General features: G+C 44.2%; 2 protein-coding genes across 4 annotated transcripts in view; both read right to left on the reverse strand.

Moving 5' to 3' along the window:
• Positions 1-158: 158 nt before the first annotated feature.
• Positions 159-8,266, reverse strand: mlc1 (modulator of VRAC current 1). 2 transcript variants are annotated; one of them, XM_020641125.2, is made up of 12 exons: positions 7,975-8,266; positions 7,265-7,512; positions 5,124-5,213; positions 4,724-4,777; positions 4,491-4,592; positions 4,263-4,364; positions 4,089-4,154; positions 3,890-4,006; positions 3,721-3,777; positions 2,313-2,435; positions 1,982-2,143; positions 159-1,729 (listed from the first exon to the last, which is right to left on the reverse strand). In XM_020641125.2, exons 2-12 carry the CDS (start codon positions 7,508-7,510, stop codon positions 1,652-1,654), a joined length of 1,197 nt encoding a protein of 398 aa, XP_020496781.1. In that variant the 5' UTR covers positions 7,511-7,512; positions 7,975-8,266; the 3' UTR covers positions 159-1,651. The 2 variants fall into 2 exon arrangements, with proteins under 2 accessions (XP_020496781.1, XP_020496775.1); XM_020641119.2 differs by having other exon boundaries at positions 159-1,732; positions 7,975-8,255.
• Positions 8,267-9,442: 1,176 nt separating this feature from the next.
• Positions 9,443-24,110, reverse strand: part of btbd11b (BTB (POZ) domain containing 11b) — a 75,717-nt gene continuing 61,049 nt past the window's right edge. The window contains exons 6-17 of one of the 2 annotated variants that reach the window (XM_020642654.3): positions 23,872-23,961; positions 21,235-21,336; positions 20,441-20,534; positions 20,098-20,233; positions 18,345-18,565; positions 18,058-18,236; positions 14,729-14,834; positions 13,866-13,968; positions 13,276-13,357; positions 13,104-13,172; positions 12,085-12,198; positions 9,443-10,572 (exon numbers count right to left, since the gene is read on the reverse strand). In XM_020642654.3, coding sequence (XP_020498310.1) covers positions 10,363-10,572; positions 12,085-12,198; positions 13,104-13,172; positions 13,276-13,357; positions 13,866-13,968; positions 14,729-14,834; positions 18,058-18,236; positions 18,345-18,565; positions 20,098-20,233; positions 20,441-20,534; positions 21,235-21,336; positions 23,872-23,961 — 1,506 coding nt within the window. In that variant the 3' untranslated portion in view covers positions 9,443-10,362. The remainder of the gene's footprint in view (positions 10,573-12,084; positions 12,199-13,103; positions 13,173-13,275; positions 13,358-13,865; positions 13,969-14,728; positions 14,835-18,057; positions 18,237-18,344; positions 18,566-20,097; positions 20,234-20,440; positions 20,535-21,234; positions 21,337-23,871; positions 23,962-24,110) is intronic. The other variant, XM_020642663.3, reaches the window with a different exon arrangement.

Consider the following 24,110-nt stretch of genomic DNA (forward strand, 5'->3'; position numbering starts at 1 on the left):
GTAACGGAGCGGGGAGATCTTTCTTTCTTCTCCTTTGCCTCCATGTTTGAGTCACTCACTGAAAACTGACAGCTAACGCTGTCTTTGTTCATGCAGTCAAGTCTTACCCCATGCATTAACAGATAGACGGGGATAAATGAAGACCCAGAGGCGTCGTCTTAAATGTAAAAGAGGGGAAATTACTTTTATTAATAATGAGGATCTGCAGCTGAGGGAGTAAATTAACAAAGGATGGAAGTGAAGGTGATGAACAAAGCAGCAACTAATTCAGCAACACTCCTCTTATTCCAAAGTAGAAAGCAGGATGAGATATTAGCAAAACATTTATTAAAACATACTCCAACCAAAGACCAAACATCACAGCCTGACATCTAAAATAACAACTGAACACTTCTTGTAGCAGAGTTATTTCTTCTTGGAGATGATCAGTTCATCTTGCTTTTTAAAAATCATCTGCAGATGATTCTGTTTGATTCATGGATCAACAAGAACACACATGAATTATTACAAAAGCATTTTTACTAACAATCGATGAAGAAATTTTTTATTTTTTCTTTAGACAGAAATTCAGTTAAAACTCTTCTAGCTGTCGGAGGATCAGTTCTACTGTAACCATTATAATCTAAACATCGAGGGTCACAGAGGATCTGACTACTGAACAGAATCTGAGTTACAGTAAAAAGAGCGTTAGATGAGCTCACTGTGAACTTATAGGAAATGAAGTCTGCAGAATTTAAAGACACAATCAAGTATTTACATAATGTTTTTTTTCCTGGACTCCACCGAGGTGCAGTGGTTAGTGCTGTTGCCTCACAGCGAGGAGGTTCCTGGTTTGAATTCCCGTCTGACAGGAGCCTCTCTGTGTGGAGTTTGCATGTTTTCCCTGTGCATGTGTGGGTTCTCTCCGGGTACTCCGGTGTCCTCCCACAGTCCAAACACATGCTGGTTAGGTTAACTGGAGACTCTAAATTGCCCGTAAGTGTGAATGTGAGTGTGGCTGGTTGTCTGTCTCGATATATCAGCCCTGTGATTGGCTGTAACCCCGCCTCTTGGCTACAGCCCCGTGACCCCAGGTACGGGATAGGCGTTAAAGGTAATGGATTGAGGTTTTTTTCTCATTTTCTAAAGTTTTAAAGTATAAAAAAAGTCAAAACATTGTTTGAAGTCCATGATTTCAATCTGCTTGTGCAACGTTAAACAGAACTGTAACATCCATTCAAACCGGTAAGAATCCAGTTTAGTGCATGATCTGTATCAAGTGAAGTTAAACACTTCAGACTTTATAGACATTGTTTTTTGTGCTCTGAACCTTTTTTTTTTAATCTTGACTATGGAATACAGTGGATTTCGTGGTGCCACAAAATGCTTCTTCTAACTACAATATGCAGAAAACAATGATACAAAGCAAAAACACAAAGTGCTCAAAGCATTTTTCAAGCAGAAATCTTGAACAGAAACTAGAAACATTCTATTTTCTCACTGATTTCCTTTCTACTAAATATCCCTCTCTCCCCCTCTGTGAATAAGTGCTTCTTTCTTTCTCCCCGTGTTTCCTCTCTCAGGATTGGTCTCTCATTCTTATTTAGTTTTATAATCCTCCTTTCTTTCCCCTCTTCTTATAAAAACGTATCTCTCCGTACTGTGGGAATGTTCATTGGGCCATTTGGACCACGACTGCCTTCCAGGCTCTGTCTTTGTCAAAGTCCTGCAGCGCTCCGTTGACTGCCTGCTGCTGAGGGAGCAAAACATGAAGAGAGAGAGAGAGGGAGAGAGAGAGGGAGAGAGAGGGGGGGTGATTAAATGTGCAAGGGGAAAGGCGACATGTATGAACTACTCATCCATTATTATGTCAGCAGATTTAAACACTGCGTGCAGGAGCTGTAATGATCAATCTAACACACAAAATGAAAATGTGTTTTCTGCACGTGATTTAAGGACGTGGAGAGACAGTCAAGTGCCCGTGCCCCCCACACTGTCTTACCTCACAGTAGTATGTCTGTGTGTGCATGCCGTCCTCGCTCTCTGGAGCCCCCATGCGGAGCCGGCTCTTGTAGGAGGCACAGTGCACCACAGTGGCCGAGGTTAGAACTGCCTGCACCAGCAGCAGCACCATCAGAATCAGCAGCAGGATGTCGTAGGATTGCTGTAACACACACACACACACAAAGACAAAATAGGATGATAATGAAAGATTCCTCGATGACCCAATTTATAGTTCCTCTAAAATCTGTTCCAGGGTTATGTGGGTAACACGTGCAAGAGAAACCTGCACATTGCACACTGCTGCTGTATTTTCACTTCATTGAACTCACCTTGGCCGTGGGCACCTCATGCAGGAAAATTTCAATAAAGCTGATCACACTGCAAGAGAGGAAGCCAGAGGCGGAGAAGAGCAGCGGAGACGTCACGCTGCTGATGGCAATGAGTACCTCCACCTGAGAGACAACAGAGCGAGCACAGAAAAACAGAAGAAGTGAACGAGCATAGAATTAAACATTTGTGTAACTGTGACATTAGTTATGAATGAAAAGATAATCCTTCCTTTAGCGGGCAAACAGCCTGATTAACTTTAATAGAGTTCAGAACCTTTGGTCGACATGGGGTCTTTCAGGAGCAGAACGCCACAGAGGCCTTCACAATAAAAAGGATCAAGCAGCCACCACAACGGTTAATTTAAATGTGCCTCACTGGGGGTGACGGTGGTGTAGTGGTTAGTGAGTGCACCCCCTGTACGGAGGCTATAGTCTTCCAAGCAGACGGCCCGGGTTCAAATCCAACCTGTGGCTCCTTTCCTCCATATCATTCTCCACCCTCTCTCTCCCTGATGTCTGGCTCTGTCCTCTGTCCTGTCTCTTCAGTGAAGGCACAAAAAGCCCCAAAATAAATTTTCAATTTGCCTAACTGCCAGAGCTGTCGTCGGCTAAGAAGTCAAATGTGATGCCTCCAAAATAAACGGTAAAGCATAAGCAAGGCAAACAGAGGTGTACTAAGGACAGTACCCTGAAGAACACCAAAATACAGAGGTTGAAATACAGACAGAGTTCTCAGCAAGGGAGAACGTCCTATGAGCCAGGAAGGAGGAAGTACTGCAGAGTTCTGCAGCCTGAGTCTGTTGTTTAAGATACTTTGGTTGAACCTGTCAAAAACTATTCTTACATTCAACACTGGACAAAAACAACTCACCGTGTCCTGCTCCATGGTGCATTCTCTCTACTAGCTTGGTATACGTAGAGTTTATGAACTGGTATCAGGAAGGAGTGCCACTAAGTCTTCCATTAGCATGTTACTGTTTTTAAATCACTGAAACGTCATGTACCAACGTCCTCTGCACCGACAAGCTGATTATTGCACGTTTGTGACAAAGATTTGAATGATGCCATAAGGCTAGGCTGCTTCATTCTGTCATTTGAACTCCAGGCCTCACCTCCCCGCTGTGAAACCAGATTTTTCTGGACTGCATCCTGGAAGTAGTGATATTTCTTAAGCCTTGTTCTTAGTGTTAATGAAGTGTTCAGTCTGACCTTTCTCCAGGGCTGGCAAAGTGTTCGAACAACATGTGGAGACGGTTCTGGCGGTGTGAGATTACCATGCAACAAGATCTAATTTAAGACTCTGAGAGGAGCTTTACCCCCTTAAACTGAGAACAAAAGTCAGTTTGGTTTGCACAGTCACCAACTCTTTAAAATATACAAGCGTACCTGACGTTTGGCTTGTACTCACCAGACATTTGTTGGGGTATTCTGACACAACGTGACTCGCTATGGCACTCGGGAAACACTGCAGAGGAGTACAAGTCAGACACAGTTTGATAAAGACACTTCTAGGTGGCATCTCATAATTCTGAGCTTCATTGTCTGCATTCAAATTTTTAAGCAAAAAAAAAACTTACAGCAACAAGAATCCAGAAAAATGTGACGGACAGGTATGGTCCGGGCAGCAGAGCGTCCATGTTGAGGGCAATAATTCCTCCAAAGACAGCAGAAATCCCAACGATGACTTCGATCACCTGGGAGAAACATTCTTCAGTGTCTGATCAACATCAATTAGAGGTACGTAAATATCATGTCAAAAACATGAGGAGTACCCACAGAGTACGCTTTGAGGAGTCGAGTGGGGAACACTGCAGGCGTTATGACCACTGGTCTGTCGTACGTCTGCGGCGGAAAGAAGGACGCAAAGATTGAAAGGAGTTGGGATGAGAAAGTGAAAGCTGAGGGGAGAGGAAGAGAGGAGGTGCTGGAAGTAATCACACAGACACACACCTTCCTGTGGCAGCAGCAGTCCTCTGCAGAGCGGGCTGACAGGATGACAGTACTCGCCATCAACACCTCCAGCAGAATCATCAGGATGAGGTTAAAGTTGATCTGAGAGCAGGCGAGCGAGGAAGAGAGAGAGAGCACACATAAAACGCAAGAGAAATAGAGAAAAGTACTTTATCGTGAAGAATCACCTGACATTAAAGGGTTGATGTTTTATTCTGATTGATTTACGTTGACAGCGGACGGGTTCAGGACCAGTTTACACCCGAACCAGACCAGGCAGGTGGTCGTCACCGCAAAAGTGGACACGTAGAGCACCTGGAAATCTGACACCTTAAAAAAACAAACAAGAAAACCTGAGAGCTCCACCAGCATCAAGCTTTAAGATCTCTTGGGAGATCTAATTAAAAACCCATTAAATCCTAATTATCTTTTGGCCGTTGCTGCGATCGGTGTTCACTCACTGCTACATGTCGGTTCTTGGCGATGGCAAAGCTGGCCAACGCTGCAGGAAGGCCCTGAGAGAGAAACAACAAAATGATCCACATGTTTTTATCTGTCAATGAAAAAGCTGATCTGAAATGATGTGTTACAGGCAATCTGACATGACAGTGTGTTCCTTATAATGTGCCGGCTCAGGCCTCCTCCCACAGTCCAAAGACATGCTCGTTAGGTTAACTGGTGACTCTAAATTTGTCCGAAGGTGTGAATGTGAGTGTGGCTGGTTGTCTGTCTCGATATGTCAATGCTGTGATTGACAGGTGACCAGTCCAGTTTGTAACCCAGCCTCTCGCCCCTGACCCCAGCGAAAAGCGGTGTAGATGATGGATAGATAGGTGTGAGAGAAACTCTGACGTCACTCACTGAGCCTGCAGCACAGCGCAGGTAATCCATGGCAACAGGAAACACATTCCCCAGGTACAGAGAGAAACCAGAGGTGATGAGCAAACTGCCCTGAGGACACACACACATATTTCACATCACATTAATCTGAAGTGTCCAGTTATCTTCAGCTGCACAATAAAGCACATTTAAAGGTTATTACAATATGAATATACTTAATAAACCTCATGCATGAGTATGGTGGCTGGGAAGTGCAAACCCAATTTACAAAGTGTGAAACACTTTTGCAAAGCTTGAGACTAATTTACATTTTGGAAAAATACATTTACAAGAGCGCTGAGAAACATTCAAAAATGACAGAATCTTGTCGGACAGAGTATGTAAGAAATGCCGGAAGTGAGTAAAAAGTGAGTGAGCGGTCTATTAATTTGTTTTGACGGAGAGACGTGAGTTCACTGTCTCAGGTTTTGCAAAATGGACAAAACATCATTCGTTCTCCATGAACTCAGTTCAACACGACACATTTCCCACAGTCTTAACACCAAAACAAACTAATTGATCACTCACTCAGTCACTTCCGGTATTTCCCTTTCCGGCAAGATTCTGTCGTTCTTTCATTTGTTTTCGAGACAACAGTGTTCTGCCACTTGTTCATTTGTCTCAGCGCTCTCAAAAGCATTTCACACGTAATTTTGGTTTGCATTTCCTAGCCATCGTACTTCAGACTTCCTGACCAAAAAGAAAAAGAACAAAAAAACGAGGGAACGATGGAGAGAGAGGAGTGAGTGAATGTTTGTTTTCTTTTATTTCACTTGAGTTTCAAATCTGAAAAAAAAATCACCTTGATTCTGAAAACTTGGAGTCTCTTTGGATATTAGAAAAATGAAACGATCAGCAGGATGAGAACACAGAAGCTGCATGTTCTAACTAATACACATGCTTCATTATTTGTGTTCTCATTGTTGAACGTTGATACTGCACATTAAATATTCACAGAACTTGCAGCAGGGTTTTTATTTGAGGAATTAATTTTTCTTTTACTGCGAAGAGAGAGACAACTATTGCTGCTTCTTTTATACCTCTAATCGATTACAGTGAGATTTTATTAATACACACTTCTTCTCAAAGCCTTCAATCTCTGCACACTGTTTATCATGACGCAGTGAGGTTCATTATGAATCTGAAGGTCATAACTCATCATTGTGCTCTGTATGATCAAGGTGTCTGGCATGCATTGACCGCTTGTAGACTAAGTCACTGACAGGATCTTATTTATGAGGTGGTACTATGTAACGATTCACTCAACTCACAATACGATTCACGATTTATTTTACAGAATGAGACAGTTGACACATGATGAGTGAAAAAGATTCCTTTAGGGTCTGCTAACCCACTCGTCAGTGTGCTTTGGCCTGTTTTCTTTCTCTCAACAAGGGGAGGTGATTGGAGCTTGTCACTGTGGTGTTGATTAAATGCTGCATCATGTTGGTCGTGCTGTTTGTGTAGTTCTCTGTCTTCTTGTAATATTTGCACACAGTTGTTGTCTCGTCTGTTATCTTTTCACCTCTTTCATTTTCTGTCTTGGGGAAGCCAAAATGCTTCCACAAGACAGTGGCGCGTCATCAATTTCTAAATCTGTCTCTGTTCTTTTTTCTACCCATGTGAATCTTGACACCGTTGAATCGATTAATCACAATGTTACAATTAATCTTTACATCCCTAGGTGATACTTGACCTGCTTCAAACATACTTGTGTGATTTTATTTATTTAAAAATGCTTTAAACTCTGCGACTCCGTAACTAAACTTAATCTTGCTCTCTGTCCCCAAAGTGCATCTTGAAATGTGGAGATGGACTTTCAGGTTCACTGCTCCTGCAGCAGGAATACCCCAACAGATGTTGGTGTAAAAGCGCTTTGAGTAGTCAGAAGACTAAAAAAGAAATATACAAGCCATTGTACATTTAACATTTACTGAAACAAGATTCCTTTTCCCGGTCTCACTTAAGATTCTCTCACAGCAGATAAAAAAGGATCCCTCTTATTCCTAAACTCTCTGTTACGGCCTGAGTAGATCCACCAAAGATGAAAATTAAGATCTTTTTAAACACTCCATGAGACCCCGCGGTGGTGTGCCCCCCTCCCGTCCAGTCCCTGCTCTCACCCCTATGAGGACGCTGTAGAGCCAGGCCCTGCAGCTGAAGCAGGGGTGCTTCAGAGGCTCCGGCTGGGCCAGCTGCAGGTCACTGGCTCTAACGTCCACCGTGTAGCTGTCCCGCTCCGGCCTGTAGCGCTCCCCCCGGTCCATCCTCCTGTCCCCCCGGCGTCCCAGAGACCCGGTGCCCCTCTCCAGCGTGGACATGTGGCTGTAGGTGAACTCCTCTCTGGCCGAGAGCTCATCGCACTGCATCCCTGATTCAGCAGGAGGGACACAGAACGTCAAACATAAAAACCTTCAGACTTATTAACTCGCAAACAAACAGAGGAACTTTTTATTAAGTTGCTCTTTTCAGCTGAACACTGATGAAGTTTGCTTTCCCAACCCTGTGATATAAATATATGTTGATCACATGAGCAATATTTTAACTGACACATTGTTTACATAAAGTAAGGGTAAGGATCTACACTTTGGTCTGTTTGCAACAGGTTTCTTCAAAGTTTTTCAAAAGTACAGAAAATAAATACATTTAGTGCAGGATGTGGGTGTTGTTAAGATGTGAAACATGCAAAAATGTATTTTAAAAACTGACGGAACATGATTCAGCAATTCACATTTCATGCAGAAATGCCTGAAACGACCTCTTCCTATACTGTGTTCCCCAAACAAAAGGTCTCCACTTCCTTCTTTTTCTCATTTTCTCCCCCCACACGTACCTGTTGTTGAGCTTCTTGCAAATATCCTCCGAGAAAAAGTGTCCTGCGACAACTGGGATCAAATCCACACATGGAGGTCAGCTTGTTTGTGTCTGCAGCTCCTCCTGCTCTGCATCTCTCTCCCCCTCACACTCCCCGTCACCTCCCCCCGCTCTCTTTCTCTCCCCCTTTTAGTCGCCGATTCTCTGAAACAGTGCTGAGAAGTTTTTTTGGAGCCCTTCAAAGCGTGGAGCTCAAACACACGGCTCTTGTGCTGCCAGAGGGAGAGCGCCTGTGCATGACAACAAGGGGAGGACGAAGGGGCTCGAGCTGGGGGCGAACACTCTACACTCCCATTTGCTCATTCAAACACACACACACACACACACACACACACACACACCACGACAACCCACTCACAGCTCTGAACAATAGACACACAGAGATGAGTGACACACAAAGTTACATGTTCAGGAATTCCAGTTGATGGGGAGAACACGGAGGAGAGAGAACATGGTGTTTGAAAGTGTTGTTTTTCTCTGTGCACGGCTGAATGTGAACCCTGTGGAGTCCTCCGAGTGCTTCACTCACAGCTCAGTAAATTAAGACGCCCTGCAGAGCTTTAGAAAAGAGGCGACAGAGACATTTCCAGGCTTAATCTCCGGATTGACACAGATGATCTGATGAAGCATCGTCTTTTACTTTGGGTACAGATTCTCTGAACTTCTCGTTAACTCCATGAACTCATTGTCAGAGTGTGTGTGTGTGTGTGTGTGTGTTCATAAACGTGTGCGTGTGTGTGCACCTCAGGAATCCATTCACTGCTTTACAACATTGTTCCAGTGTGGCGGTAACCATGGAGACTCCATAACAACTGCTGTCACCCTGTCCCGGTCCCTCACCACGCTAATGTCTCTGCCCAACACACACAGGGACACGCACACACACAAACTAAACACACAAACTTAAACACACACACACAAACTTGAACACACACACACAAACTTAGCACATACACACACACAACCAATGACATGACATCATGACATCAACATAAAACAGCTTTCATTATCTGACATCAATCAGCCAATCAGAGATCCTCCTTCAGCACCAAAAGAATCCAGTGTTAAGTTTGTACGTGTGCGTGTTACGTTTGCGTGTGTATTAAATTTGTGTGTTATAAGTTTGTGTGTGTAGGTGTCTGTGTGCGTGTAAAATGTGTGTGTTCAGTAAGTTTGTGTGTGTGTGTGTGTGTGTGTTGACTTTGTGTGTTGTGTTGAGTTTTTGTGTGTGTCTGTACATGTTGTGTGTGTGTTGAGTTTGTGTGTGTTGAATTTGTGTGTGTGTGTGTTGAGTTTGTCTGTGTGTTGAGTTTGTGTGCGTGTTTGTCTGTCTGTGCGTGCGTGCGTGCGTGCGTGCGTGCGTGCGTGCGTGCGTGCGTGCGTGCGTGCGTGCGTGTGTGTGAAGCACCAAAAGAATCTCATGCAGATTTATGAACTGGTTAAATTAATCTTTATAGAGGAAACATAAACAAGTCACACACAGACGAGTTAATTGGTTTCACATCCTCTGGAAAGAAACACAAAAAGCTGACAGCATGGTGTGGTCAGTTCAGGCCCGCAGCGCCCGGTCCGGTCCCACACATGACGGACTGTTACACGCTACCTGACCCATGCTGATGACAACAACACCCTCGCTTCTCTCCGAGGTGTGAAGCAGCTCCTCCCTCCAACATTTTAAACAGAAACAAAAGGAAACAGTCATCCCTCTGACATGCAACATTTAAAAACCTTTGTACAGACATATCCAATAAGACACATGAGAAATCATCTGTGGATATATACATTAACTTACATCTTCAATAGCTCTGTTTGGATATGAACAATATTTACACTTCAGCAGAGGAAGAAGAGCCCGCTTTGTCCCGCCTCTCGGCCCAAAGCCTCGTCTTCGTCTTCTTCTTCGCTCACATTACAGGTTGGTGTCAGTGGTGCGTCTGTTTGGCTTTAAGAGTAATCAGCACATTTAATGCTAAATGACAGATATACACATCAGTGACTCTGTACAGGTCCACATGTTGGAGCAGAGAATCAGAACATGAGGCAGACAGGAAGAGACGCTGATCGCTGGTTCCCCTGATCCTACCAGATGACCCTACACTGTTACGGTTGTTTTGGCATCAAACAGCTATCTTATGACAGTTTATTACTGTTGTTTATAGTTGACAGATATCAACAGTCTGTGATGAGATAACAGGAGACGTGTGAGCGTCTGATGGACTGCACAGAGACAAAGATCCTCACTGACCGTCCTCTGGTCTTATTTTTTGTCCTTCACTCCCTCAGGTTTTTCCCTCAGTACAGCGTCACGTCTCTGGAGAGTGTTCTCCGTCTCTGTGCGTCCAGGAGCTCAGACGATGGATCCCTTGGAGGACGACAGGTGGATGGACTGGATGCGGCCGGCTAACGTTTTCTCAAGGGCGTGCAGGATGTCGCAGCCCGGGCTGTCCGGAGGAGTGTCGTACAGCAGCTGTTTGAACGTCTCCAGCTCGATCAGGATCACCATGTTTTTCAAGAAGTAGCCCTCGATGTATGACGCCAAGTCTGGAGCATCCAGAAACTGTGGGAAACATAACAAACACTTTATTGTTTAACTCTAAAATCGAAATGTCCGCACACTTTTTAAAATAAATAACTGATCAATTTCCTGCTGGAAATGTGTTCTTAAAGCTGTTGTTCGTAATATTTGGTTTGTATTGATTTTGAACGAAGCTGTTCATCTCATATTTACACATGTGAATACGAGATGTCTTCACATGTGTAAATAGTGTTTATTTTTACAAAATTAAGTTCCTCCTGCCTTCTGTTAACTGTCAAATGTGTCACTCACTGTGAAGCTTTGCAGGAAACATGAAAACTTAAGCTGTTTTTATACATGCACTCCTGAAAATTTCAGGAGGACAGCTCCAGAAATCCTCCTGATTTGGGCGTTCACACATACACCTCACAGCAGGAGACTATCCCTGTCAGACAGAAGGGGGGCGGAGTCTCAGGAGGCAAGACGAGATGTTAAAAAAATGATGTGCAAGGGGTGGACGAAGCAACACTATGATAACATTTCTGACTTTATATCAATGATACATGTAGTTGAACAGAATCTCAATGTGAACTAAAGAGTAGAGAAGAACGTACTGGAGAACAGGAAACATAATGCAGCAGGTTCATCAGAGCACAGAGATCGTAGAGGTGGCGTGCAGACAGTGTATGGTCGTGCAGCGATCACAGGATGTAAACATCACTGCCTGTTTGCTTCTGGGGAATTCACCTGAATACTTCCTGCTGCGTTCTCAGATCAGCCCACCCCAATTTGGAACGTGGAAAATTTACCAGGGGGGCTGGCAGGAGAACAGTTGGAGAGAAAGTAATTGTCCGCGTGCGTTCACACATGCAGCTCATCTTGAAAATTTCAGGAGTTTTGTGCAAGTGTGACAAAACTAAAAGTCTGTTTCTGCAGCGTGCTGTTAATCTCCTCGTCTGACACTCGCACACTGACGCACACACATGAAAATAACTTAAAGATCTGTCTGCTTGTTCGTATTTTCAGGAATTAAAAAGACAACAATCTTAGGTTGCAATTCATGAATGCCAAAAACCTGCAGTTCCTCGGGTGTCCACTAGAGGCTGTCTGCACAAACCAAAGAATCCCCATTAAGTCTAATTTCATCATGTCGATCATCTGGTGTACTAATTGGGTCTCAATGTCTCATTTCTCTATTTGTAAAAACTGTACCGGGTATAACTCATAAATAAATTAACTAATTTGCATAATTATGGGCGTGACTGAGCTGACTGACAGGTGGGTGCGTTGTAGCTGTTTGTCAGGAGTCTTAAGGCCCGCCTCAGCTCCCCCTCTCTCTTTGTTTTCTAGATTGATCCAAACTCAGGTTGAGTCAACATTTCCAATATGGCGACCGTCATTGTTTGGGCTTCACAACACCTCTTCAGGAACCAATGAATGACGTCACTGAGACTACGTCCATTTTTTATACGGTCTATGTCTGTTTCTAAACTCCTCACAGTAGGTTTAAGTCACAGGTGCATTCACTCTGAAATCCTGTGTTGTATTTTTCACCTTGGTGTGGTTGTAGATCTCCACACATGTTTCAGTGTTGATGTTCTTGGAGCAGATGATCTCGCAGTGCCTCTGCAGCGCCTCCAGCTGGAAGAACTTGGCTGCAGACAGGAGCTGGAAACAAACACATTTAATTTGAAGTTGAGGGTCTGGGTTTTATTTTCAGACATCGCCGTGGATCCATCTGTAGCCTGGAGGATCTAAATCGAAGATGGGCTACTTTGGTTAGCGAGAGGGCCACGATCATATTATTTTACCACCAGAGGGCCAAATCTTTAATATGACTTTAGACGATGATTTTTGTCATGTTTCCTTCATTTTTTTTTCTTCTCACAATTTATTGATATTTGAAATTGACTTGAGTATTGAGGGGGGCCGCATGTGGCCCTGGGCTGCCAGTAGCCCACCCCTGATCTAAATGGTCTATGAGGCCTAGTCCACACATAGGAGAGTATTTTTTGAAACAGAGGTTTTCCTCATTCATTCAAAAAATAATTCCGTCCACACACGCTCAGTTCTCAAAAACATCTTTGTCCACATGAAGACGCAAAACGCACGATTACGGCTGTCATGAGCACGCCAAGTAAAGAAACGATGTCCCTGACATGCACATTTTTTTTCCTCATTCCTCTGCAGTGACCATTTTATTTTGTTGTCCCACCAACTGAACATCGGCGGCAGTGTTTGTGAGTGTTGTATCAATAAGCAGTGAGGGGGAGAAACCGGCGCACAGCGTGACGTTACAAGAACAAAACTCTGTTTTCCCCGTCTGCACAGAAACATCTTAAACACAGTTTCTGAACATCTTCACCCTGGAAGGAGTTTTACTAAAGGAGAGTTTTCAGAGACCTAAAACGCAGTTTGTGTACATAAGGTCAAACGCACAGGAGAGCTATGTTTTTAAAATACCCGCCTCAGAGGACTTGGCCTTAGTTAAACGGTTCATTTGAGGTCAAGTGGTACAGTACATGCTACATGCAGCAGGTAGCAGGTTTGCAGAGAGAGCCGTAAACACTGACCTCCATGATATCCGTGTTCCTGATGTGCACAGCGTCAGTCCCTCCAAAGTAGAGATACTGCATCACCAGCTGAGAGGAGACAGACACACTTTACACAGACCTCATACTCACATTAACACACAGAGCGAGTGAATGAACGTGCAGGTCGGGTGTGACTCTCTGAGGGACTCACCTGGAAGATATGATATTTGACATTGCTGATTTCAATGCATGTGTTTTCACCACAAGGTCGGTTTGCTAGAAGAGTTTTGAACCTTGACAGCAAGAAAAACGGACCAGAAAGAGTCAGTGAAGGGAAAGAAATCTTACAAACACACACACAGTTGTAGCACTTAGCACCGAGGAGGAGGAGCTAAATCAATCCTGAGCTACTCCATAGTAAAGTGTGAGCTCTGAAAACAAGCTTTAAGGAGTCGTTCTCTTGTGTTCTGAGGACATTTGATCAACAACAAGTTTGAACGATGTGTCTCTACTTTTGATCTGTGATCGGACTGATGGTTTTCAATAAAGTCACATGAAAGAGAAAATAAAAATAAAGATCTGAGGGGGAAGCAACAGGGACAAATGTTCAACAGCAGATCACAGTATCATCGAAGTAGTGTTTCTCATTATCGTTTTATGTCGACATTGTTTGCAGCTAAACATCCTCTAGAGATGTGAAACATGCAGCAGAGTCCCGCACTACAAACAAAGAGTGTGTCGATCATATCTGTATATGCAGGGTGTAGGTGTGTTTGAGAGCTGATGTGCAGGTGAGAGTACCTGTTGGAGGCAGTGAAGAGCAGGACTTTGTGGGCGTAGAAAGGCTTCCCCTCCACCAGGAAAGTCACGTCCGACATATCTTTGTTGTTCAGGAAGTGAGGATCTGAAAGATGGTGCACAACTTAGTAGTGTTGTAGTCAAGACCACACTGACCGAGAACAAGACACACCTGAGACCAGAGTGCTCCGAGACAGAGACAAGACCAAGACCAAGGCCGGACTAGGCTGAGTCAAGACCATAAAGATCACAGAAACATCATCATCTTGTGTGTAGCGGGTGTTTCACTCACTTAGACTTGCTTATAATAGTTGTAAATACATTGCATTTTTATTTTATTCCTATATATTCCTATTTGATTTGTACTCGTATTCACGCTCTTCTTCTTGTCTTTTACTGCTTCAACACTTGAATTTCCCCACTGGGGATCAACAAAGGATTATCTTATCTTATCTCAGACCGTAACATTGGGAAGGTTGCTGTTTGTGTTTTCTGTCTAATCACGTGGAAAAATAGCCTGTCAATGGTGTTCTTGATTTAAAATCAAGAGTCCGCCCAGTCTGAGACCGAGACCAGACCGTGTAAAAATGCTTTCGATTCCGAATTGCAATCGAGACCTTCAAAAAGTGGTCTTGAGCTCAAGAACGTTTCGAGTACTGCAACACACTACCACATTCCCTGTTGTACTCACGTGTATTTCAGTCTTTGAACACTAGATGGCACTATGTGCACTTTCCATTTCATAGTGATACATTTAGAGGTAAAACAAACCCCAGAAAACAAACATACAAGTATTGATTTAGTGCCACCTTAATGCTGCTTTTGATCTGTTAGATTTCACATTAAAAAGAGTGATAAAGACTCACCCAGACGTGATGCCGGCTTTCTCTTGATCTCGGCCAGTTTGGGGATAGGGTACGGGCCGTAACACTGTGTGAAGATGGCGGACATCTGCTGGCTGATCACCTCATTCTGACAAAAACACAGACAGAGGTAGGTAGCATCAGAGGAGAGAGGGAAGCTGCCTGGGTGGGCAAGCGCTCTGCCAACATCCAGGAGTTCATGTTATGCAAGAACTCGGGCGCTTAAGTGTAACGCTGCTCTCCCACACAAACATCCACAACACAATTATCAGCCCAGCGAGAGGAACGACAACTCCTGCAGCCCTGCTTCAGCCCACTCAGCATTCATTTCATGCAGGTAAATGTTCCCGTACGACACATCTTCATGGCTTTCTCACACCTGTAAATGGGATCAGATGAATTTCAGGCTGTATTCCTACACCCTCGTCGCCTCAGAGAATTCTGTAATAGGAAACAGCGTGACAGGCCGAGCTGGCCGAGTAGGAGTGTGAAAAGGAGAAGACAGGAGAGCGAGAGCTTCTCCTTCCCAACACCAAACTTTCATCTCATCTATTTGTGGTGTTTAAACCATGGGGGGTGGGGTTCTTCCGCAGCAGGGGGGGAACAACAACTTCTTACACAGGAACAGATATGCATGTCTGTGACTTTAGCAAACACAATATGTGGATGTTTAAGACAGAAAAAGAAACGTTATGGTAAAGTCTTCTCAGCGGACGGTTCTGGATTTGAACCCTCCGTCTGATGCCTTTTCCTGCACGTGTTTCTCCAGGTACTCTGCTTCCTCCCCCAGTCACAGTTAGATTCATTCATATTTATTAGTTTCCTGTGGGTGTGAATCTCAGTGTGATGATTTCTCTGTGTCTATGTGACGGCCGTGTGATTGACAGGTGTACTGTACCCGCCTCTCGCCCAATCAAACCTCACCCAGCCCTCTAAAGAAAGCAGTACAGGTAATCTATGTTTTGGACTGATGTAAACTGAGCTAAATATCTTTTATTACTCTGATTCACTCTCATTTTCATGTTTTTACTCAGTCTTTTATGAATTTACTTCTCTGCCTAACATCAGTAAATACATATGGTTGTAAACATAATTTTGCTCTTCTGTGAATTAAGAGCCTTTCTGATAGGACACGGTGTGCTGCTCTCAAAGCCATTTATTGTCTTTGCGTTGCGCAGTGCAAGAGCGCAAGGTAACGCTTGCTGTTCTGCACTGAAGCTAAAAAAAACCTGTGTCGTCACCTCTGCGTGTCCAATCGGAGGGAAGATCATATCACAACAAACAGCGTCTTACTTTCCTCAGCTCCACAGGGACATCAGAGAGAAATCTGTAGTTTGTACAGACATGTCGGACAGTTTGGGTGACGATGTGTGTTTTGAACAGCAGCAGAAATGTGAGTCGTGCTAGTGAAGCGGTCGTTATCGAGCAGCAGCTCCTGGACCAGCCTGAACTCCCCCACACCCCGTCATGTCCTGAGGATTTCATGAACACACACCCTCTCCATCTGTGCTCCTCTTCTCCTCCTCCTCGGCAGAAGAAAGGTCAGGGCTTCCTTCTGAAGTGTGGACAGATACAAACTTACTGTGCATCCAAAAAGTAGCTATTGTTGGCTGTTGTGGACTATTGTTTCAGTCACCTAGCAATGTGCGCCGTTGCATTTTGCTCCCCTCCTGCCCTGCGTCCTACTCCGCAATGAGCGCTGCTATCTGAAAGGCCCTTTAGTCAAAAAAGTCAGAAATAAAAGATACAGCGTGTTGGGGCAGCAGATAAAAGATGGAGGACTCCTGCTTTGATGTCCGTGGTCATCATGGTGGAGCTCTGCCAGGGGACCTTGAGGGTCAGTGAACCCACCGTACATCAGCAGAGACAGACACACACACACTGCAGTGTAACACTGAAGTCTGGGAGTGCTGTGTGTGTGTGTGTGGGAGGGAAATACTGATTGATCCTGCATGTGAGTGTCTGCACGTCTGCTAATGTGTTTATTTATATGTACTCTACAGCCACACGGTTAGGGCAGCCCTAATCCAGGCCAAAGTGCCCACAACACAAACAGTGCCGCTCGACGGGAGAGTGAGCTGTTTCAAACCTAACAAGGGCGCACAGAGGGGATCATAATCTTTAGTAATGAGAGCGGGACCTGATGTAACGAGCAGCAACACGAAGGAGCAGAGGGCCTGTCATAAATCATTATCATTTAGAGAAACGGATATTGAGTGGGCCTTTGGCACTGTCAGTCTCTGTAGACTTCTTACCAACGCAGCACACTAACACGAGAGCAGACGAGAAGCATGAAGATGTAAACATGTGGAAGATGGAGATTAAATTAAGTTCAGGAGGATGTTTTTAGATTAGGACTGTATTGCATAAGAGAGAAGTGTTAAAAAGCCGGGTGTTTATATTTCCTGTGGAACATCTGTAATGATAGGGATCGAAAACACCCAACACATTTCAAGAAAGTTGTTTTAATAAACTCAATCTTAGGAAGATAAGATAAGATATGATAGGGTACGATAAGATAACAGATGGGACTGATCTGGTCTTAAATCGGTATCGGGTCCGATATTTAAATAATTTACATATCGGATATCGGACTGACGACGCCGATCCACGTCACTGATGAAGAAAGATGGTTGGTCGCTTTAAACATCCTCAGCTCGTACAGTCTCTCTCTAAAGTAAGACTGTAAGAAGTGTTTACAAATTGTCTCCATGATGACGTTCAGACGAGATGGAACAGCTCCTTCTTTGTGATGAGAAGTTCAATTCTTACACTTCAGTTTGAAAGATTTAATTTGAAAACCCTGACAGCTGCTGCTGCTTCCTGTTTGTATGTGACGCCAGCACAAGTCAATACAATGTGAGGACAGGATACCATACCATACCATACAAAAAGATACGATAGGAAAGTATAGGATACAATCAGATACAACAGGATACGATGAGTTTGGATAAAATAAGATACGATAAGATAAGTTAGGACAGTGGTTCCCAAAGTGGGGGTCCGGATCCCCTGGGGGATCGCAGAACACTGTCAGGGGGGTCGCGAGATTCCTTCCAAAAACATATTAAAATGTTAAAATGGTTTAAAATTGGATACTTCACCCATTTGAAAATACATTATGTAAAAAAAGTAGTTTCTTACAATAAATTACAAAAATAATATGATGGTGTTAGGGCTATTGTTTGCTGTTCTAATGCCAGTGTTTGGAGTGACCTAGTGCGTCAAATGTGGGGTATCTATCACCGTTATATTGGGGGTCGCAAGCTGAAAAGTTTGGGATAAGATAAGATAAGATAGGATAGGATATGATCTGATAGAAAAGAAAGTACCTTGCTGGCTCTGAGGATCTGGAACATGAGGGGCAGGCCATGTGTGATGAGCTCCTCGGTGTACTCCTCCTCCTCGATGCAGCTGAACTCTTTGAGCAGACCCTGGATCAGAGGTCGCCGGTGCTGACTGAAACACGTCCGTAGAGACTCCAACCAGGTGTGCAGAGTCCACGGCACACCTGAGACGTAAAGACAGAGGTAAGCACATAAGAAACACATCCAATCAACGCACGTTCAAACTGTAAAAAAACTCATGCTGGTGTTTCAGAGAGTTAGCAGATACGGACCGAGGCTGCGTATGTCGATGGTGATGTCTACGTGCCCGTGTTCTGAGCTGTGGTACATGGCTTCTTTCAGCGCTTTGAGCTTGGCCTTCCCGGCGCGGATCAGATCGATCTGAGACGAGCTCCTTCCTTCCAGCTCCGATCCCTCGGCCAAAATCTCCTCCAGCGATAAAACATCCCCTTTCCCCTTCTCTGTGTGGGACAGCAGCTTACGGAACACGTTTCTGAAAAAAAAACAAAAAAAAAAACACAAGCACTTCATTTGATTTGTCTGCACAGATCCTGACTCTGCTTTATTGCTTTTTATTGTTTGAGTTTCTCCTCCTGTCCAATAACACCACAGGTGGGAGCAGGTGTGTGTGTGTGTTATGAGCTACAGTTCTGTGTTTGTTTTCAGTGATGTCTCTGAGTCATAGTCATTACTAGTAGAGCACGACTATCTGAAATTAACTGTCTCACTGCTTTAATTGTTTTGTTTTTTTCTGCATAAAGCTAAGTTTTAATGAACAATAATGTCAGATGAAATGTTCACTGCCTGCCACAAAAAACATCCTGAGGGCAAAAACATTTATTTTTATGCAAATGTAAACTTGTCTGTCTTTAAGAGGCTGCAGGCGGAGAGTGGTGGATTTATAGGAAGGCTGTTGTGTTATCTTCGGGTTAAACAAGTTTAAATGCAAAGACGAGAACAGGAGCTGTCATTATATTCACTTAAGCGTTTGCAGTTTTCATGCACAGAAACATGTAATTTAAAGTGGCATTAAAATGATGAAGGCATTCATTATGAGATGAAAAGTGTGTTATTGATTCTGAAGTGCAAGTGCTGGAAAACAGCTGTCCCTGTAGAGCGACTCTTATAAGGTCCATCCATTAGTTCATCCATTTTATTATCCGAGGTCGGGTCACAGCAGGCTAAGTAAAACAACCCAGACTTCCCTCTCCCCTACAACATTTTCCAGCTCCTCCTGGGGGATTCTCTGAATTCTTGGCCTACCCTAGGGTCACCTCCCAGTTGGGCGTGCCCGGAAAAACCTCCAAAAAGGGAGGCGTCCAGGAGGATCCTGATCAGATGCCTGAACCACCTCAACTGGCTCCTTTCGATGTGAAGGAGCAGCGGCTCTACTCCGAGCTCCCCCTGAATGTCTGAGCTCCCCCCCCCCTCTCTCTAAGGCTGAGTGCAGACGACCTCCAGAGGAAACTCATTTTGGCCGCTTATATCTTTGATCTTATTCTTTTGGTCACTATCTAAAGCTCATGACCACAGGTGAGGGTTGGAACGTAGATCGACCTTTGCCTTCAGACTCAGCTTCCTCTCCACCACGATGGTCCTGCACTACGCTCGCATTACCGCCGACTCTGAGCCAGTCCACCTGTCGATCTCATGGCCCATCTTCCCCTCACCCGTGAACAAGACCCCGACTCTCATAATGTTTTGTTCAGAAAACTCACCGCTGCTGTCATCACTTTCAGCCGTCAGTAAGATGCCAAATCTATATTTAATGTGCTTGCTCATAATTTTCTAGAACTAGCTGTTCTAAGCCTCACACTGTAACATCTCAAACACACTCAGGTATGAGAACAAACGTCTGATCTGATGACACAAACTGACTCATCAGACGCAGGGTTGATTTCACAGATGAGCTCTGCTGAATTTAGTTTTTTGCAAAAACAAAAACTAAGCACACTGAATGAACAGAGTGTGTATCTTCTGTGTTCTCTCGGGTGAACAGGAATCTGTGTGAGTGTGTTTTCTTACCTGTGTCCGTGAGCTGCTGCCAGGCTGTACGAGTTCATGTCTCCCTGCGGAGCGGTGGAGATGCCGTTGCGGTACATGGTTCCCACCATGGGGTCGGCCCCCCGCTCCAGCAGCAGACTCACCAGCTCAAAATTACCTGTGCATGAAAAGCAGAGCCTTTACACCCACACAGACAGCAGAGACGAGGGCGTGCCAAACATCAGATCATTATTCTGCCTGCATGCCTCCCGCCGACTCTCAGCTGCCATTATCAGCTGCTTATAGACAGCCAGATGCTGCTGTCAGCGTGCCTCAGTACAGAGCGACAGGAGGAGGAAGGCGGAGTCATGCTGTTCCTCTGTACCTGCAGCCGCAGCCAGCTGCAGCGGGGTCTCTGTGTAGTTCTCCATCCCATCCTGCAGGGAGCCCTCCACGTTGGCTTTGGCGTCCAGCAGCAGCTGCAGGAGGGAGGACGAGAGCGAGAGAGAGAGGAAAGTGGAGACGGTGGAGCGAGATGGATGAGGAGAAGTTGAGGAGTCAGATTAGATTGATGATCAGCTCCCTTTATCAACAGATTGTTCATATGCAACGACTCAGTGTAAGGAATAAAAGCTAAGAAACATTTACTGCTTGTTTACAACATGCCTTTTATTAAATCATAAAAAACACTAAATGACCAAATATTCGCTGCCTAGGACTTCTATTTTTGTTGCCATGGTATCAAAACAGGTACCCATATCATTTTCTTAAACAAGAATTAGGATGCTGTAATGGTGACAGCACTATTTAATCAGAATGTATTGATTTAAAATCCTTTGAAAGGACAAACTGAAGCAGTTAAATCAGGTCGGAAACAATCGAGCCATGTGTTTCCACTTTCCACTCATTAAATGACTTTTCAATCTTTAGTAAAGATTAACAGACGGCCATGTTTTAAAGCTGTCTACTCTTCAATATTGACTCAGTAAATGCTCTCTTTACAGATTAAACCATTTAACATAAAGAAAAGTAGAAACAGAGGGAGACAGGAGAAAACTGTTGGTGGAGAAACATCATCGTCACCACCACCACGAGGAGCGCTGATGACAGAAATGACAATGACGACCAACCATGAGCTGAAGCACAATGACAGGTCAGGGTGAGAGAGGACGTCACTACCTGCACCACGGGCACATGTCCGTGTAACACAGCGAAAGTGAGGGGCGTCGCCTGCCGCGTTTCGGGAAACACTGAGGGGTGCTTGTGCACTGAGTTTGGCACCTGGGGAGGGGACACAGGTGGGTGGGGTCGGGTGAGGGAGGAGGGGAGAGAGACATGAAGCCATTAACACGACCACACGGAGCACAAGAGCAGCAGCTGCAGAGGGGAGAGAGAGGGGAGAGAGAGAGAGAGGAGGCTCTACGGGAGAGAGAGGAGTGATTAACAGGAATCCCGGGGCTGCAGAGGTCACGCTCTCACTCTGTTTGTTTTCTAATGAACACCATAGATAGATCCGGTTTCCCCCTCACAGGACTCAAACCTCTGTGCAGCTCGTCTCTCTGCTCAGCCTGCAGACAAACTATGAGCTGAGTGACACATGAGACAGAGACATGATGATCAAAGCACAAAGATCCAGGGACTGAGTCCACTACTAATAAATACATGGGCAAAAGAGCAGACCCAAAAACGCAGCTATCATGAAAAGGGCTGAACTAACACAAACATTACAGAGTCAGAACTTATATGAGTAACTAAGAGATACTAAGATGTAGGCTCTGACTCCAAACAGCTGATCCTTTTAAACCCTGATGAGCTTCTCTGGTTACACATTTTATTTTAATGTGATATGCATGATGCTAATTCATTAGTCCAAGGGTTACCAAACATCACTCATGAGCCCCAAAATAAAGGTGACCAGAGACCCCTACTCTCCCTGGAGATGGTTAAAGCACATGGTACTAAAAGGCCTTAAACACTGGTGACACAGAAGATAAAAACAAAACAATACAACAGCCTGAAAACCTTAAAATTATTTTGTAGAGCAATTAAATGTAAGACAGACTAGAAGCAACAAGTAATCCCATGTCCCAGTGACTATCGGTATCAGCTAGATTTAGCTCCGATATTATTCACCAGTCAAATAGCATTTCATTTGAGTTGCATTATATTACACAGGCAGTTCTCTTTCACCAGCAGAGGGCGCTGTATGGATTACAACAAGCATTATCAATCTCCAGAGTGTCGAGCGGTGATGCACGTACATGCTCAGTTACTTCCCATCTTGTCTTCGTTATAAATCTTTCCTAAAAGTGTTTGATAACTGTATTTGAGGGATTAACACAATAAATGTGCATATCTATCCATCTATTTCTACAGATCTAAGAGAGATCTGAGAAAGATATCTGCCGATATATCAGTATCGGCCCCTAAAATCAGTCGGGCCTAAACAAAACGTAATAAAAGGCAAACAGGTGTGTTCATCTTTCTGTGCAAAGAGCAGCAGACACTACTTTGTTGCTGTCATGTGCAAACTCACAGTTTGAGGATTTTACACATTCATTTAATTTAAGCAAAGATCTGGAAGGACAAGATCCATTTGGAAGGACTAAAGTCTCTTCCAAATGGTTGCACTTTTTGTTTATATTTTGACATGGGTAAAAGAGGTTAAATATGCAATTAAAAAAAAAACGCATCTCACAATCCCCTCTGGGTGTCTCGCGATCGCCCTAGGCGCCCCGGCCCCACTTTGGGGACCACTGCATTAGTCCACATCTTAGACGCATGTGGTTTTTCCTCTTTCCAGTGCAAAATTTAAACAAGGCTTATCGCCTAATAGACTTATTCTAGGCTCTGCGGGAATCGTTGTACCTGAGAGATGTAAGCATAAAGTTCCTGAACATGTGTATCGACATCTCGGGCAGAGCTGGGAGAATTCAGCTCTCATTCTACACACTCCTTCATGAGTGTACAGTTTAGTCTTTGGATGATAGTCTTGTGTTTATTTGAAGGTTTTCTGGAGCTTGTAAATTCGCCTGCTACATCTTTACAAGGACATGAGATCTACTGTTTCCGACGGTCATCCACCTGTAGCAGCTTTATTCATCGAGGCAAACTGGGGGCAAAGTTATAGCAATGATTTTAGCAGACAGACAGAGCTTTGTGCTTTGATCATACACCATGGATGCATGGACTTGGACACTGTGGCTGATGGGACATGTAGTTTTTCAGTGAGGATCACGAGGCCTTAACTGAACCAGTCTTCTCTGAAAGTCTGCACACAGTCAGAGGACGATGTCTGCATTCTTTGAAGACTCTGTGAAGATTCAGTTTGCTTTAAATCAGCCAATCTTGATCACTTTTTGTTTCCTCTGACGGAATGATTTTTTTTTTTTTTTACAACATATTTAACTTTATCTGTTCGTCTGCAGTGACGTTATCTCTGTGAGTGCCTCGTGATCCTTAGCTCGTTTAGCACATTAACGTGACACGAGGCGGAGATGAAGGATGACATGTTTTCTCCTATTTAATACAACAGAGCATGAACTATCACCTTCAGACACCTCTCATATAAAACTGAACATATGGAGGTTTTTACGCTCCCGTCACTTCCTCTCTCCTGTCTTCGGACTCTCCTCCTCAAATCAAAGAATACTCATCATGTCTCATCCCTTAATGTCACTTTAGAAAGATGTAATGGATCACTTTAATGTTTAAAACAATATTTCTGTTTATCTGAGAAGGTCAGTCTGAACATGTAAAAAATAATATTTCATTTGTTTGACTTTGATTCACTCAAAGCATCACATCCTCACTCACCTCGCTGTTGATATCCGCTCCTGCATCCAGCAACATCTGCACCATGGCCTCGTCTCCACGGACACACGCGTACATCAGCGGGGTCATCCCCTACACACACACACACGCATACACACACACACACACACACACACACACACACACACACACACACACACACACACACACACACAAACACACACACATTAAACAAATCACATCTTCCAGGAGATGAACATACACTCTCATAGTGTTTTCAC

Source organism: Labrus bergylta, chromosome 7 (genome assembly GCF_963930695.1).
Source record: "Labrus bergylta chromosome 7, fLabBer1.1, whole genome shotgun sequence".
NCBI classification, from domain to species: Eukaryota; Metazoa; Chordata; class Actinopteri; order Labriformes; family Labridae; genus Labrus; species Labrus bergylta.